The sequence below is a fragment of the Dendrobium catenatum genome, unplaced genomic scaffold (assembly GCF_001605985.2).
Source record: "Dendrobium catenatum unplaced genomic scaffold, ASM160598v2 fragScaff_scaffold_1693, whole genome shotgun sequence".
NCBI classification, from domain to species: Eukaryota; Viridiplantae; Streptophyta; class Magnoliopsida; order Asparagales; family Orchidaceae; genus Dendrobium; species Dendrobium catenatum.
The window spans coordinates 433,064-445,310 of record NW_021320155.1 but is presented as its reverse complement, the minus strand read 5'-3'; the positions used below and the strand labels follow the sequence as shown (position 1 = coordinate 445,310).

Here is a 12,247-nt window from a genome sequence, read left to right as displayed (position 1 = left end):
GCTCAGGCTCAGAAGCTGCAGTACTGAGCTCAGCAATCTTTGTTCTCATGGAGTTTTCAGAAGAGATCTGCTGTGCATTGTTTGCCCAATCTGATCTCTTGCTAGTTCATTTCAACTGAACTCGCTAATAAATGATGCATTCCATATTGCTCACCCCTTCCTAAAAGTTGACAAATTAGGATTGAGCCAAAGCAGACATGTATATAAGTTAGCCTATGTTGCACCGATACATCTATTTATGAAGGCGTGTTGTATCCGATACACTGATACACGGATACGCCTCCGATACGGCACCGATACATGTCGGATTCGGCTTTGCCGTATCCAATTAAAATAATATTTAATTTCAAAAGGACACGCGTATCCAATATGTGTATCCGTTGAAAAAAAAAAACCCGAAAAAAAAAGACACGTCGTATTTACTTCCGTGGCTGCGAGCAAGGTTCTCTCATTTCCGAGACCGATTTGATTCTCTTGATGATATGGGAATATTAGAAATAGCTAATTTTTCACTTGATGAGCCTGAAATAGAAGCTTTGATATTTATTAAAGATGATATAGAAGTTCAAAGACAAACCAATGAAAAAGCTAATAATATCATTCCTTCTATTGAATAGTTGAAACTTCATGTGCTAAACAATTTATGTTTATGTTTTTTTTTTTGTAATAGACATTTAATGCTTACTTTAATTTTAATATTATAAGCTATGAGGCTACAAATGATATTGCTCTCATTTTTTTTGTAATTTCAAATATTATGCTTTGGTTGCTTTCTTAATTTTTATATATGATTTACAAATTATAATGCCGTGATTGCGCCATACCCGTATATTGTATTATTAAGAATTTATGTCCCGTATCCGTATCGTGTCATATCCATTGTCGCCGTATTCATATCGGTGCAACATAGAAATTAGCTCATTCCTTTCTCTGAAATATTGTTTCTTTTTTTTTTTTAAATAAAATTTTTCTTTTCATTTTCCAATAGAATTTGATAGTGAATTATTAAAGAAAAATACAGTGGTTCAGATTCATTTATGCATAATTTTCTTCTAACAAAACATCAAATATGATAATTCTGAATTAAAATACATTCTTTCAAACAAAACAGAGCATTGGAGAAGTTGAGACATACCATTCTATTCAGGAATTGTGAAGTAAAATTCCCTCTGTAATATAAAGAGAAATATTGAAACAGTACGCTACAGAAACGACTAATAGCAATATAAGCTTACGAATAAAGTCTTGCTTGCAGTTAGTATACTGTATTGAGGTAGAAATACAAGCCGGCCAGCCCTGCAACTCCAAGAAGCACGGCAACTGGTAAGGCTCTCCTGCATTGATTCAAAGTGAGAGATCAAATTGCGCTGGAATGGCTTGGGGCAACAAAAATGATAAATCAAAATTAAAATATGAAAAGCTTTTACAGAATTATTTGTACATTGAATTATTTTTATTTTCCTTTTTTTTTTAAATTTTTTGTTGGATGAAGCTTTAGGCTTTGTTTTGGACGGCTTTCTTCCTGCTTCTTAAAGCGGCTTTTTAGTACAAAAATTAAAAACAGCTTTAAAAAGCAGGAAGAAAACTGTCCCAAATGAAGCCTTAGTCTCCTAAAAACTAAAGGTAAGTAAACAGAGAAGGGTCCTAATTCTCACTCTCTATTCATCCTAAGTTCTATTGCTCAGAGTATATCTAAGTATTATGTGCTTCCAACAAAATACTTGAAGGATTATAAAAAAGGAAAATAAAGTGGGAGAAAGACAGCCATGTTTAAGAAGCAAGGGACAATGCCCAAGTGATGGAAATCTTCATGGAATCTCAAACATACAAGGGTAAGCTTTCCTCCAAATTTTAATTCAATAATGCTTAGACAATTCGATTTCGATTGCTTGTCGAACGCTTCCCATGAAGTACAATAATCACGAATTCGCTTATTCACATATAACTAATAAATCTTCAGGGAGTGATGATACAGTCGAACTGGTTTAGCCGTCCCAAACAGTGGGCCAGCTCCTGCATTACTGCAGAATGTTAATGCAAATTGCTTGAGGGTTGTTTAGTCATTTGGTGTTATTTTTGTATTTGCTTTAAGTATGAGTTGTAATAGGGTTAGGACATCTTTTTGGTGGCTAAGTTTCTGAGTGCTTTGGTGTACTTGGACTCTAGCAGCATCTAGAGAGTTTTGGAGAGAATGATCCTCCTCTCAAATAGAGGATCGTTTGTATCTTGCTGTTTTCTTTTATTTTCTAGCAATCGAGAGTACTTTTCTTGTGTTTTCATCCATAAAAACCCTAAAATCTACTTGCCGCTGAAATTCTGATTTCAGCAATTAAATTCCTGTTTTTCCTATTGTTTCCTATCAAGTGACTCTGGTGAAGATGAAGAAGTGCTGCCAACACTAGAAGTCACCACAGATGATGATAATTTTTTTAACTTTGAAGGAGAAAGAAGAACTTTGTATTGCAATAGAAAATCTTAATGAAACTATTATTTTCATGTGCATACTTGCTCTCATTTACTTCTGAATTTTTTCAATTGATGTGCTATAGAGCTGATTAGATTTCCTAGGCTATTGAACTAAATGATTGAGTTCAACAAACGAATGTGCAAATCCTAAATAGCTTTTGAACAATACTTCCTTCAAGTTTTACTCAGCCGTTCTTCTCTTTTCATATCCTTAAACAAATCGTGGCCTTAGAAGGACCTCGCCATTCCCTAGAGCTTTAGTCTTCATGCCTAGACTCATCTAACAAAAATGACTATAGTCTCAATTCAATGTAGATCTTATTGCAAATGAGGAGTTCGAGTTATGTGGCTTGACTTTTCTATTCAATAATATATAAAATGCTTGAAACATAATGAATGCCTGAGTTTTGCCAAGTTCATAAGATCAATCTTAGGATAACTTTAGATTGTTCCAGGGCAATAAGTGCATACTAAGTATTTGAATGAAGAGCACAAATTGTGCAAACACTTAACTTGCTTATAAAAATACTCTATAGAAATTATGAGATTTTTTTTTTTAAGTTCACCGGATATACATTATCTCTTAAAATGAGATTCGAACTAAAGTTTAAGAATAAAATTTGGCTTGATTAAGAATAGACTATTTGTCAATCTAGGACCCTTACTCTTCTGCAGGGATTATCAGATAATTCTATTCCCAAATTTAAATTAGTCTATCTTTTTCTTTATTCGCCGAGTATTTATTTCAGCGAAACTTTTTCCAACGCTCATCTTAACATTCCTTCGAATTTGAAGTTGGAGGACTTCAAAATTGACTTCAAATTGAAATTTCTTGTTTATATATAAGTTGATTTAGCATTTTCTCATATTTCCCTTCTCCTTATATTCACCAAACTTGCCTATATAAGTGAGTTACCCAAGTTACATTGAGTGGCAAGTTCCACAAGTCTTTGCCAAATTTGATACAAATTCATCGGGAACAAAATGAATTTTCTAAATTCAATGGATTCAAACCAACTAGCAAGTTCATCAAATATTTGTTGATTTCACCGGGTTGCTAGGTCGATTTGCTCCTTAATGATATAAGGACCTTCCCATATAGAGCCAAACTTCCCAATAATTAATTATCAAACTGCAACTTCCACTTTTTTAAGAACCAAATTCCTAACATGAAATATTTTCCCCCAAGCATTTGGATTGTAATATTTTGTCACACTTCGTTTAACTTCTTCTGCCTCAAAGAAGACTGAATTCTAAGTTCTTACGGATGGTCTAAAACAATCTCCATTACTTCTTTATTTTTGTCTCTCCAATCATCTAATTCTCCTTCAAAATTTGAAGTTGCTACAACTTGTTAGTCGTGCAGCTTAAATTCAACTAGAGTAAGGGTCTGTTTAGCTTCAAGTAGAATTTAACTAATGTAGGTTTTAATAAATCCAGTAAATCCAGATTTATTAAATTCTGAGGCATATTTGAAAATTGTTTAGCCTGATAGAGGTTAAATTCGACTAAATCTTGATGAACTGTTTGACTTTTTACTTCGAGATTTAAGTCTGTTAACTCAAATAAGATTTAATAATACCAAATTTCTTGTTACTATGTATACTTGATTAATATTAGTTATTAAGATTAATTTATGCGTATCTAATTTACATGATTGAATATTATTAATTTGATTTTAAAATTTTCTTATCATCCTAATTAAATTATATATATATATATATAATTATTAATTAGTAAAATGCTAAACTAATGAAACAAAAAAATTGAATTTCTTCTAATTAATCTAACCTCTAACCTCTCAATAAAAAAATAAATATATATCATTCATCACTACATGAGAAATTAAATTTCTTTATGATCCAATCGATTGGTTCGCTTTCCTGCATGAAATATTATTGTAATTCATAAAGAGAAAAAAAAAGATGGGCAAAAATGAGAAAAGCTAATAGGAGCAAAAATGAAGTTGGTATAGGAGTTATAGTTCTTCTCTATCATTTGCCCACCGATTTCCAGAATTTCTCTTCTCATTGGTTTGTCTATGCTCTTCCTAGAGTCTTAAGCCTGTCTAGGGTTTGCTTTTCGTCATTGCCATTCTTGCTTCATTTCTACTTTGACATCCATGCTTCATGTGAAGTAGAGTTATGAGAGAGTCACTAAAGAAGCTTCTTTGCCTCCTTCGATGATGTTGTTCTTGTCAGATCGTATTGGAAGTCATGAGGGAGCTCGTAGCAAAGGTAATGATAGTTTTCCCCTTTCGCGTGCTTCTTTGGCTAAATCCTATAAATCCGCCGAACTACCAGATTTAGTAAATCCAGGATTTAAGGCAAAATGGAGAAGGAACGAGATTTAAATATGTAAGATTTAAAGTTGTAATTTTTGCTATTTGGTGGGATTAGGCTAAACCCTGCTCAAATTCTGCAACCAAACAGCTTGTAAAGCTTTTGTCTCATGAGATACTGCAAATGGAGTTTGGTTCGTTGGATTGAATGTTAGACATAAAATAGATGATTGGTTGTAGGATTTGAGCCGAATCTTCCTTTCCAGAGATAGAGAAGAATATAGTGGCCAAAACACCTAAATAGCCTTTAGATTGATAAAATCTAGAAGAAGGCAAGCAAGATACAATGAATCTTCTATTGGAAAGGAAGATTCGGCTCTTCCAAATCTCTAGATGCCACTAGCGCCCAAACAAGAGCTAAGAACCATAAAATTTCAACAAAAACAGATATGAAAACCTAACCCTAGCCACCACAACATACTTAAGCATACAATAATTAGATAAATCCCAAAAAAACCCCTTCTATTTGAATTTTCCCTCAAAAACCACCTTAATTCCCCCTAATAAGCTTGTAGACCTCACTATCAAGGGGCGACAGAGATGGGGGTGGAGCTTCCCATCTTCCGCCTCCTGTAAATCTAGACCGGTCCTGGTTGGACCAAGGGTTAAAGTTACGTAATTGGGTATTGAGGCGTTTTTCGTTTGTGATGCAAGGCGTAAGCCTCAAGGCGTTTTGAGTCGTAAGCCTTAAAATCTAAAAATTGCGTAAAAAATAAAAGTTAAAAATTATTTTTTATATAATATTCAAATAATATGTTAAATGATAGCATATTAACTTTCTATTAAACTATGTAGTAACAAATTTATATACATATGAAACAAAAATTGAATAAGATGTAAAGTGTTAAATGAAAAATGATATAATATAGAATTGAAATCCAAATATTACATGAACAAAATAATATAAAATGTATGAATTGCATAAAAGTATCTTATAACATCAAGTTCAACTCAAATTTTTTGCTTTCTCAATTGCCTACTCATTTATGTTTAATTACTAAAGAAAGTTAAAATAAGTGACAACAACTCAAAAATCATCTGTACTATCATTACTAAGGAGAATTTATTTTGAGTCACTGTCATAACAAATTGGTCTCTTCCCTATCTTATCCTGTAGGGTCCAATACCTCTCAATCTCTTCTTCTTCATCTATTTAAGTCATATTCATCTTTCATAAATATTTATCATTAACATAAATATAATACTCCAAAATTATAAGAGGAGATGGTCGTGGCATGCGGCTTTCTGATTAATCCCCTACAGCGGCTACGATGGCGGAGGCTTCGGTGAAGGCAGTGGGTTGAGGCAATTGAGAGGAAATTGTTGTTGCTTGGGGGTGCAAAAAGACATGATTTTTTTGGGGTTTTTGTATAGGATTTAGGTAAGTTTTAAATTCAAAATTTTATAAATAGAGTGAGGCGTACGCCTCATGCCAGCGAGGTGAGGCGCAACTTAAGGCGGGCCTCATCCAAGATGAGGTGTAAGCCTCATAGAAAAAGCTCGAGGCGTAAGCCTTGAGGCTTTTTTTTATTGGAATTGCGCAAAGGAGGGTCTCATATTGCACAATTTTAAACAATGGGTTGGACCAACTGGGCTGGTCCAAGGACCGGTATATCAATACTCTCCTCCCAAAGAGTCACCTTGTTCTCAAGGTGGAAGGAGGAAAACTGATGCTTCACCAATTCATATAGCTTCCAAGTGACATCATAGTCAGATAAGTTCTTCCACTTAATTAGCACTTCAATGGGCTCTCCCTCTCCCTAACGTACCCCTTTAAGCTCTAGTGGTTCCAAAAACATCTCCAGATCTTGTGTCAGCATCCCTGGTAATTCTGAACTGGTTGCATTATCCCCCACAACTCTCCTCAATTGTGATACGTGGAAACTGGGTGTATGGAAGCAATCAGTGGTAACTTCAAGCGATAAGCCATTGCTCCAATCCTCTCCAATATCTTATAAGGGCCAAAGTACCTCAGGGATAGCTTCTTATTCCTTATGTTGGCTATTGTCCTCTGATTGTAGGGTCATAGCTTTAAGAATACCTTATCCCCAACGACAAACTGGATGTCATTCCTGTGTCCATCCACCGTTTCTTCATAATTTACTGAGGCCGTAGCATATGTCTTTTTTAACTCCTCTAGCATCCTATCCCTTTCCTCCAAGTATTGTTCTATTGAAGATATTGTTGTGCGACTCTGCCCAAAATGTACCAAGTAGAGAGGGTCTCTTCCATACAACACCTTGAAGGGAGTCATCTGAGAGGCCAAGTGGTACGAAATGTTATACCAGTATTCTGTCCAAGCTAGCCACTTGACCCATACCCTAGGTGTTTTTGAAGCAAAAACCACAAGTATGTCTTCAAGCTCGTGTTCACCACTTCTGTCTCCCGTTTATCTATCTGGGTGTGGTAAGTGGTGCTCTTCTTCAACACTGTCCCTTGTAGCCTGAATAACTCCCTTCAAAAATGACCAACGAATTCTTTATCTGTGTCTGATGCTATAGATTCTAGTATCCCATGTAGCATGACTATCTCCCCGATAAAGTGAGTGTACTAGCGCAATATGCCAACTACCACCAAAATAACTGTAAACCCTTCATAGTGAGGTAACCCATCAATAAAGTCCATGGTGACCTCCTCTCACACTCTGTCCAATAGAGCTAGGGGTTGAAGTAATCCCCTGGGGGAAATGGCCATGTACTTGTTCCGCTGGCACACCTCACATCGAGCCACCATCTCTTCCAGATCCTTGTGCATCCCTTCCAATATAACACCGCTGCTAGCTTCCTATATGTCTTTTGCACACCCAAGTGACCCCCAATGGCGCTCTCGTGAAACTCTTCTAGCAGCTGTGGAATATGAACTGACGTCCAAGCATCACAAACCTCTCCTCGTACAATAATTTCTCCCCCTCTAGAGAGTAGCCTAGGAGACTGTTCTCATCCTTTAGAAGATCTGCTCTAATTTTTCCCAACTCCTCATCGTTCATACTCTCCTCTTTGATAGCTCCCTAATCCAACATCAGTGGTATCGACATAACCAGCTCATGGAGCTCCTCATACATCTAGACAAGGCATCCACCGCCTTATTCTCCAATCATAGCCTATAATGAATCTCGAAATCATAGTCTAATAGCTTTGAAAACCATCTTTGACGCTCCTCTGTCACCATTCTCTGCTCCAAAAGGAACTTCAAACTCCTCTGGTCCGTTTTGACAATGAAATGCCGACCCAACAAGTATGGCTGCCACTTCAGAATGGCTAACACAATGACCATCAATTCTCTCTCATAGACAGACTTTAATCTTGCTCTGGCTATCAACACCTAGCTGAAGTAGGCTATGGGTTTGAGATTTTGCATAAGCATGACCCCAAACCCATATCCTGATACATCTGTCTACACCACAAAACCTGACTGAAATATGGTAGGGCCAAAACTAGTACAAAGTTATGGCTTTCTTCGGTCTCTAAAAGGCCTGTGTAGCAACCTCTCCCACAAGAAGCTATCATTCTTTAGTTTCTCTATTAACAGCTAAGATATGGTGTTGTATCCTCTCACAAATCTCCTATAGTACCGCATCAAACCTAGGAAGCCCCTTAGCTCTCTTAGATTTCTAGGTAGAGGCCATTTCTTTATTGCCTCAATCTTGGCCTGATTTGCAGCCACCCCCTCCTAAGAGAACACATGCCCCAAGTACTCCACACTGGCTTGTGCAAAGAAACACTTATTCAGATTGGCCTGAAGCTGATGCTCCTGTAATACTTCCAAGACAACCCTCACATGCTATAAGTGCTCCCCTATCAACCTATTGTACACCAGTACATTAAAAAAATAGTACGAAGTTCCAGAGATATGGTTTGAACACCCTATTCATGAGTGATTGGAAAGTTCAGGGGCATTTGTGAGTCCGGACGACATCACTAAGAACTCGTAATGCCTCTCATGTGTCTTGAACATAATCTTCGGGACATCCTCCTCCCTCATCCTATTCTAATGGTAGCCTGACTTTAGATCCACCTTGGTGAACACCACTGCTCCACACAAATCATCCAATAGCTAATCGATCACCGCTATATGAATCTTGTTTGGCACATTTTCTTTATTCAGAGCTCGGTAATTGACGCGGAATCTCCAGCTCCCGTCCTTCTTGAACAGCAAGACTAGGCTAGAAAAGGGACTTATACTCGCTCTGTGATCCTTGCCTCCAAAATCTCTTGGATCAGCTTCTCAATCTCTTCCTTCTGAATCTGAGGGTGACGGTATGGTCAGACAATAATCGATGATACCTCTCCCTTAGTGTGATGGTATGCTTTTGCTCCCTCGGTGGTGGTAAGTCTTCAGGTGGCTAGAAGACCTCACTGAGCTACTATATGAGTGGCTGTATATAAAGAGGAATGCCTCCTCCCTCTCTTCCTCCTCTAGTATGATCCCCTCTAAGCTTTGTAATTCCATCAAAAATCCTCCTCCCACCCCCTGTATGGTCCTAACCATGGTTTTGAGAAACACCATGGCCTTGGGCAAGCAACCCTGCATCTCCCCGGATTACCACTACTCTTCCTTCCACCACTAGCTCCATCGTTAGTGCTCCCCAATAGACTTTGGTATCTCCCAAGGTCTGCAACCAATTCATCCCTAATATAACATCAGTTCTTCCTAACTCTAATGGGAGAAAATCCTCCTTCACTTGAAACCCTTGTATAGTCAGCACAACTCCATTACACACTCCTCTACCCATCTCCACCTTTCCAATGTCCATCATCACCCCATAACCCCTGGTGTACACCAATTTCACCCCCAATTGGTTAATGACCTGATTGAAAATAAAATATGGATAGCTCCACTATCGATCAACATCATCACCTCTCTATTTGTTATTTCTACTTTCACTTTCATGGTGTCATTTGGCGTGAACCCTACCACTGAGTTTAAGAAGACTTTGGTCATGTCAAGATGTAGCTCTTCTTTCTCTTCCACCACTGCCTCGCTTTCTCCCTCCTCAGTTTCCTCATCATCACAGACAGCGAGAATTTGAAGAGTTTGGCCTAAAGAGTTCAATCCTTACACCTGTGGCTCGGCGTGTACCTCTCATCACATCTGAAGCACAATCTCTTTGCCCATTTCTCTTGCAGCTCCTTCTCAGTGAGCTTCTTGAAATTTCATGTGAATCCCTCTCCTACAGGGTTCTCCTTTGGGGCCTCACGAAGGCTTTCTGATGTTGGCCCCTTGGGAGCGAAGAATGTGACAGTCATCCTGTACAAGCCTCATGAACTGTTGCCTCTAGCCCCCCTTCCAAGTGCATATGGTCCAATACTAACTGGGCTAGCTCCATAGCCTCTCCCAAGTCACGAGGCCTCATCGCTCTAACCGCTGCCTGGATATCTGGTTTGAGTCCCTTCATGAAGTTCCCCTCTAATACCATCTCAGAAAGGCGATCTAGTCGACTAGGAAGGTACTCGAACCTCTCCCGATACTCTACCATGGAACCATCCTTTGTCAGGGTGAAAAATTGCTCATAGAAGTCTCATCCCCTGCTGGTTTGGAAACGTTCCAACAAACAAGCCTTGAACTACCTCCAGCTCCATTTGGGTAAAATTTCTCATAGAAGTCTCAACCCCTGCTGGTTTGAAAACATTCCAACAAGCAAGCCTTGAACTACCTCCAGCTCCATTTGGGTAGTTGCATGTCCCTCCATTGGTACAAAGCCAAAGCCTTCCCTTCCAAATATAGGCCAGCTGCCATTAGCCTCTCCTCCACCATCAAGCCATTGACGGTAAAATACCTCTCCACCATGAAGGTCCTCCTGTGTGCACTATCTCCCTCAAAGATGGGCATCTTCAGCTTCCTCACCCTTAAATCACATCAGTTCCCCCTGAATCCACCATAGCCTCCCATTCCCCGAAAGGGTGGAGCTCCCCAAGTGTCCTGATCCTCCCTTCTATGCTCGTACCCACACCCTTCGTCAAAATTACCTCTCCCGCTATCCTAATCCTCACCCCTATGCTCAAAATCAGTCCCTCTTCTTGCAAAATCAGCACCCATCCTTTCATACCCACTACTCATATCCTCTCTAGAAATAGGCTCTAGGGGAGGCATCCCATCTTCCCCCTCCAAAATCTCCACCACTAGGTTTTCCCCCCTCCTTAGTGGATTAGGGTTTTCACCATTTCAGTAGCCATCGATGGCTTCCTTTACGTCCGATGTCATCATCTTGGGTTGAGCCTCCAGTAATTTCTTTAACATTTCCTCCATGATGGCAAACTTCACATCCATCTTTTCATGGAGGACTGAAACGGATTTTCAACCTCCGAAATCTTCTCTACAAAATTTGATTTTAATTGTCTCATCTCTCCTTTCAATCCTTCCATCTTTCTCCCAGCCATAGGTACCCCGAATCGATGCTCTCATACCAATTTGATAGAAAACAAGTACATAAATTGATGACTGAAATTAAAATTTCAACAATATAGAACTGAAGATAGAGAATAATCTTGCGGCCAAAACACCTAAATAACCTTTAGATTAATAAAATATGAAAGAAGACAAACAAGATACAATGGATCTAATATTATAGAGGAAGATCCAACTCTCCCAAATCTCTAGACGTCGCTAGATCCTAAACAAGAACTAAGAACCAGAAAATTTCAGCAAAAATAGAGATGAAAACTTTAAAATAAATGTAAAAAAAATGCAGTGTATTTAAATATTTTCGAGTTGTTTGAATACTATTGACCTTCATCCTATGACCAAAGTAAAAAAAAAAAAAGAAAATACCTGGTATCCCTGTCAGATCCGCATATCCCGCTTAAAACCCATAAAATTCGCAAGAAATCCCGTTGATTTACTGTACCATTCGGCGCCGTTCCGAAAGTTCTGCTCAAATCCTGCGGCAGCTCCTCGAGTACTGCTCTCCAATGCCTTTAAAAGCAAGCCCAAGCTCCCATCGTTGCTACTCTGCTCTTCCACGCTCGACTCCACTCCCCATTTCACGATCTCCCATTCGCTGCTTCTCCGACTTCTTCTCCCCACGAGCTGCTCCCGTCGCTGCTTTCCTCCGACCTTCCAACATCTGGCCGAACCACATCTCCCCAGCGCCGATCTCCTGTATCCCTCCCCTAGCCTCACCAAATCCACTCAAGTATAGCCTCATTCAGCCTCCACCCGACGCCGAAGCCATCTTTGCCTTGTATCGGTTGCTTCGAGCTCTAGGGAGAGAGAGAGAGAGAGAGAGAGAGAGGAAGAAGGAAGTTCTCCCTACCTTGCCCGATCTCCAGGCCTATCTCCTGCTCCACGCCTCAAGTCCCGATCCCTCTCCCTATTTGCTCTCTGTTAGGACACTAGGGCCGAACCATTTAAAACCCAACTCACTCACTCCAACTCAGCCCCGACTCAGCAGCCTAACTCAACCTAACTCCAACACATTACTTGGCTCAAGGTTATCCCTAC

General features: G+C 39.0%; 1 protein-coding gene across 1 annotated transcript in view; it reads right to left on the bottom strand.

The window, feature by feature from the left end:
- Nucleotides 1-1,030: 1,030 nt before the first annotated feature.
- The window catches only part of LOC110094655, a 29,711-nt gene continuing 18,494 nt past the window's right edge, over nt 1,031-12,247 (bottom strand). Inside the window, exon 4 of the mRNA XM_020819923.2 lies at nt 1,031-1,334. Within this exon, the coding sequence (XP_020675582.1) occupies nt 1,256-1,334 (79 nt within the window). The 3' untranslated portion in view covers nt 1,031-1,255. The remainder of the gene's footprint in view (nt 1,335-12,247) is intronic.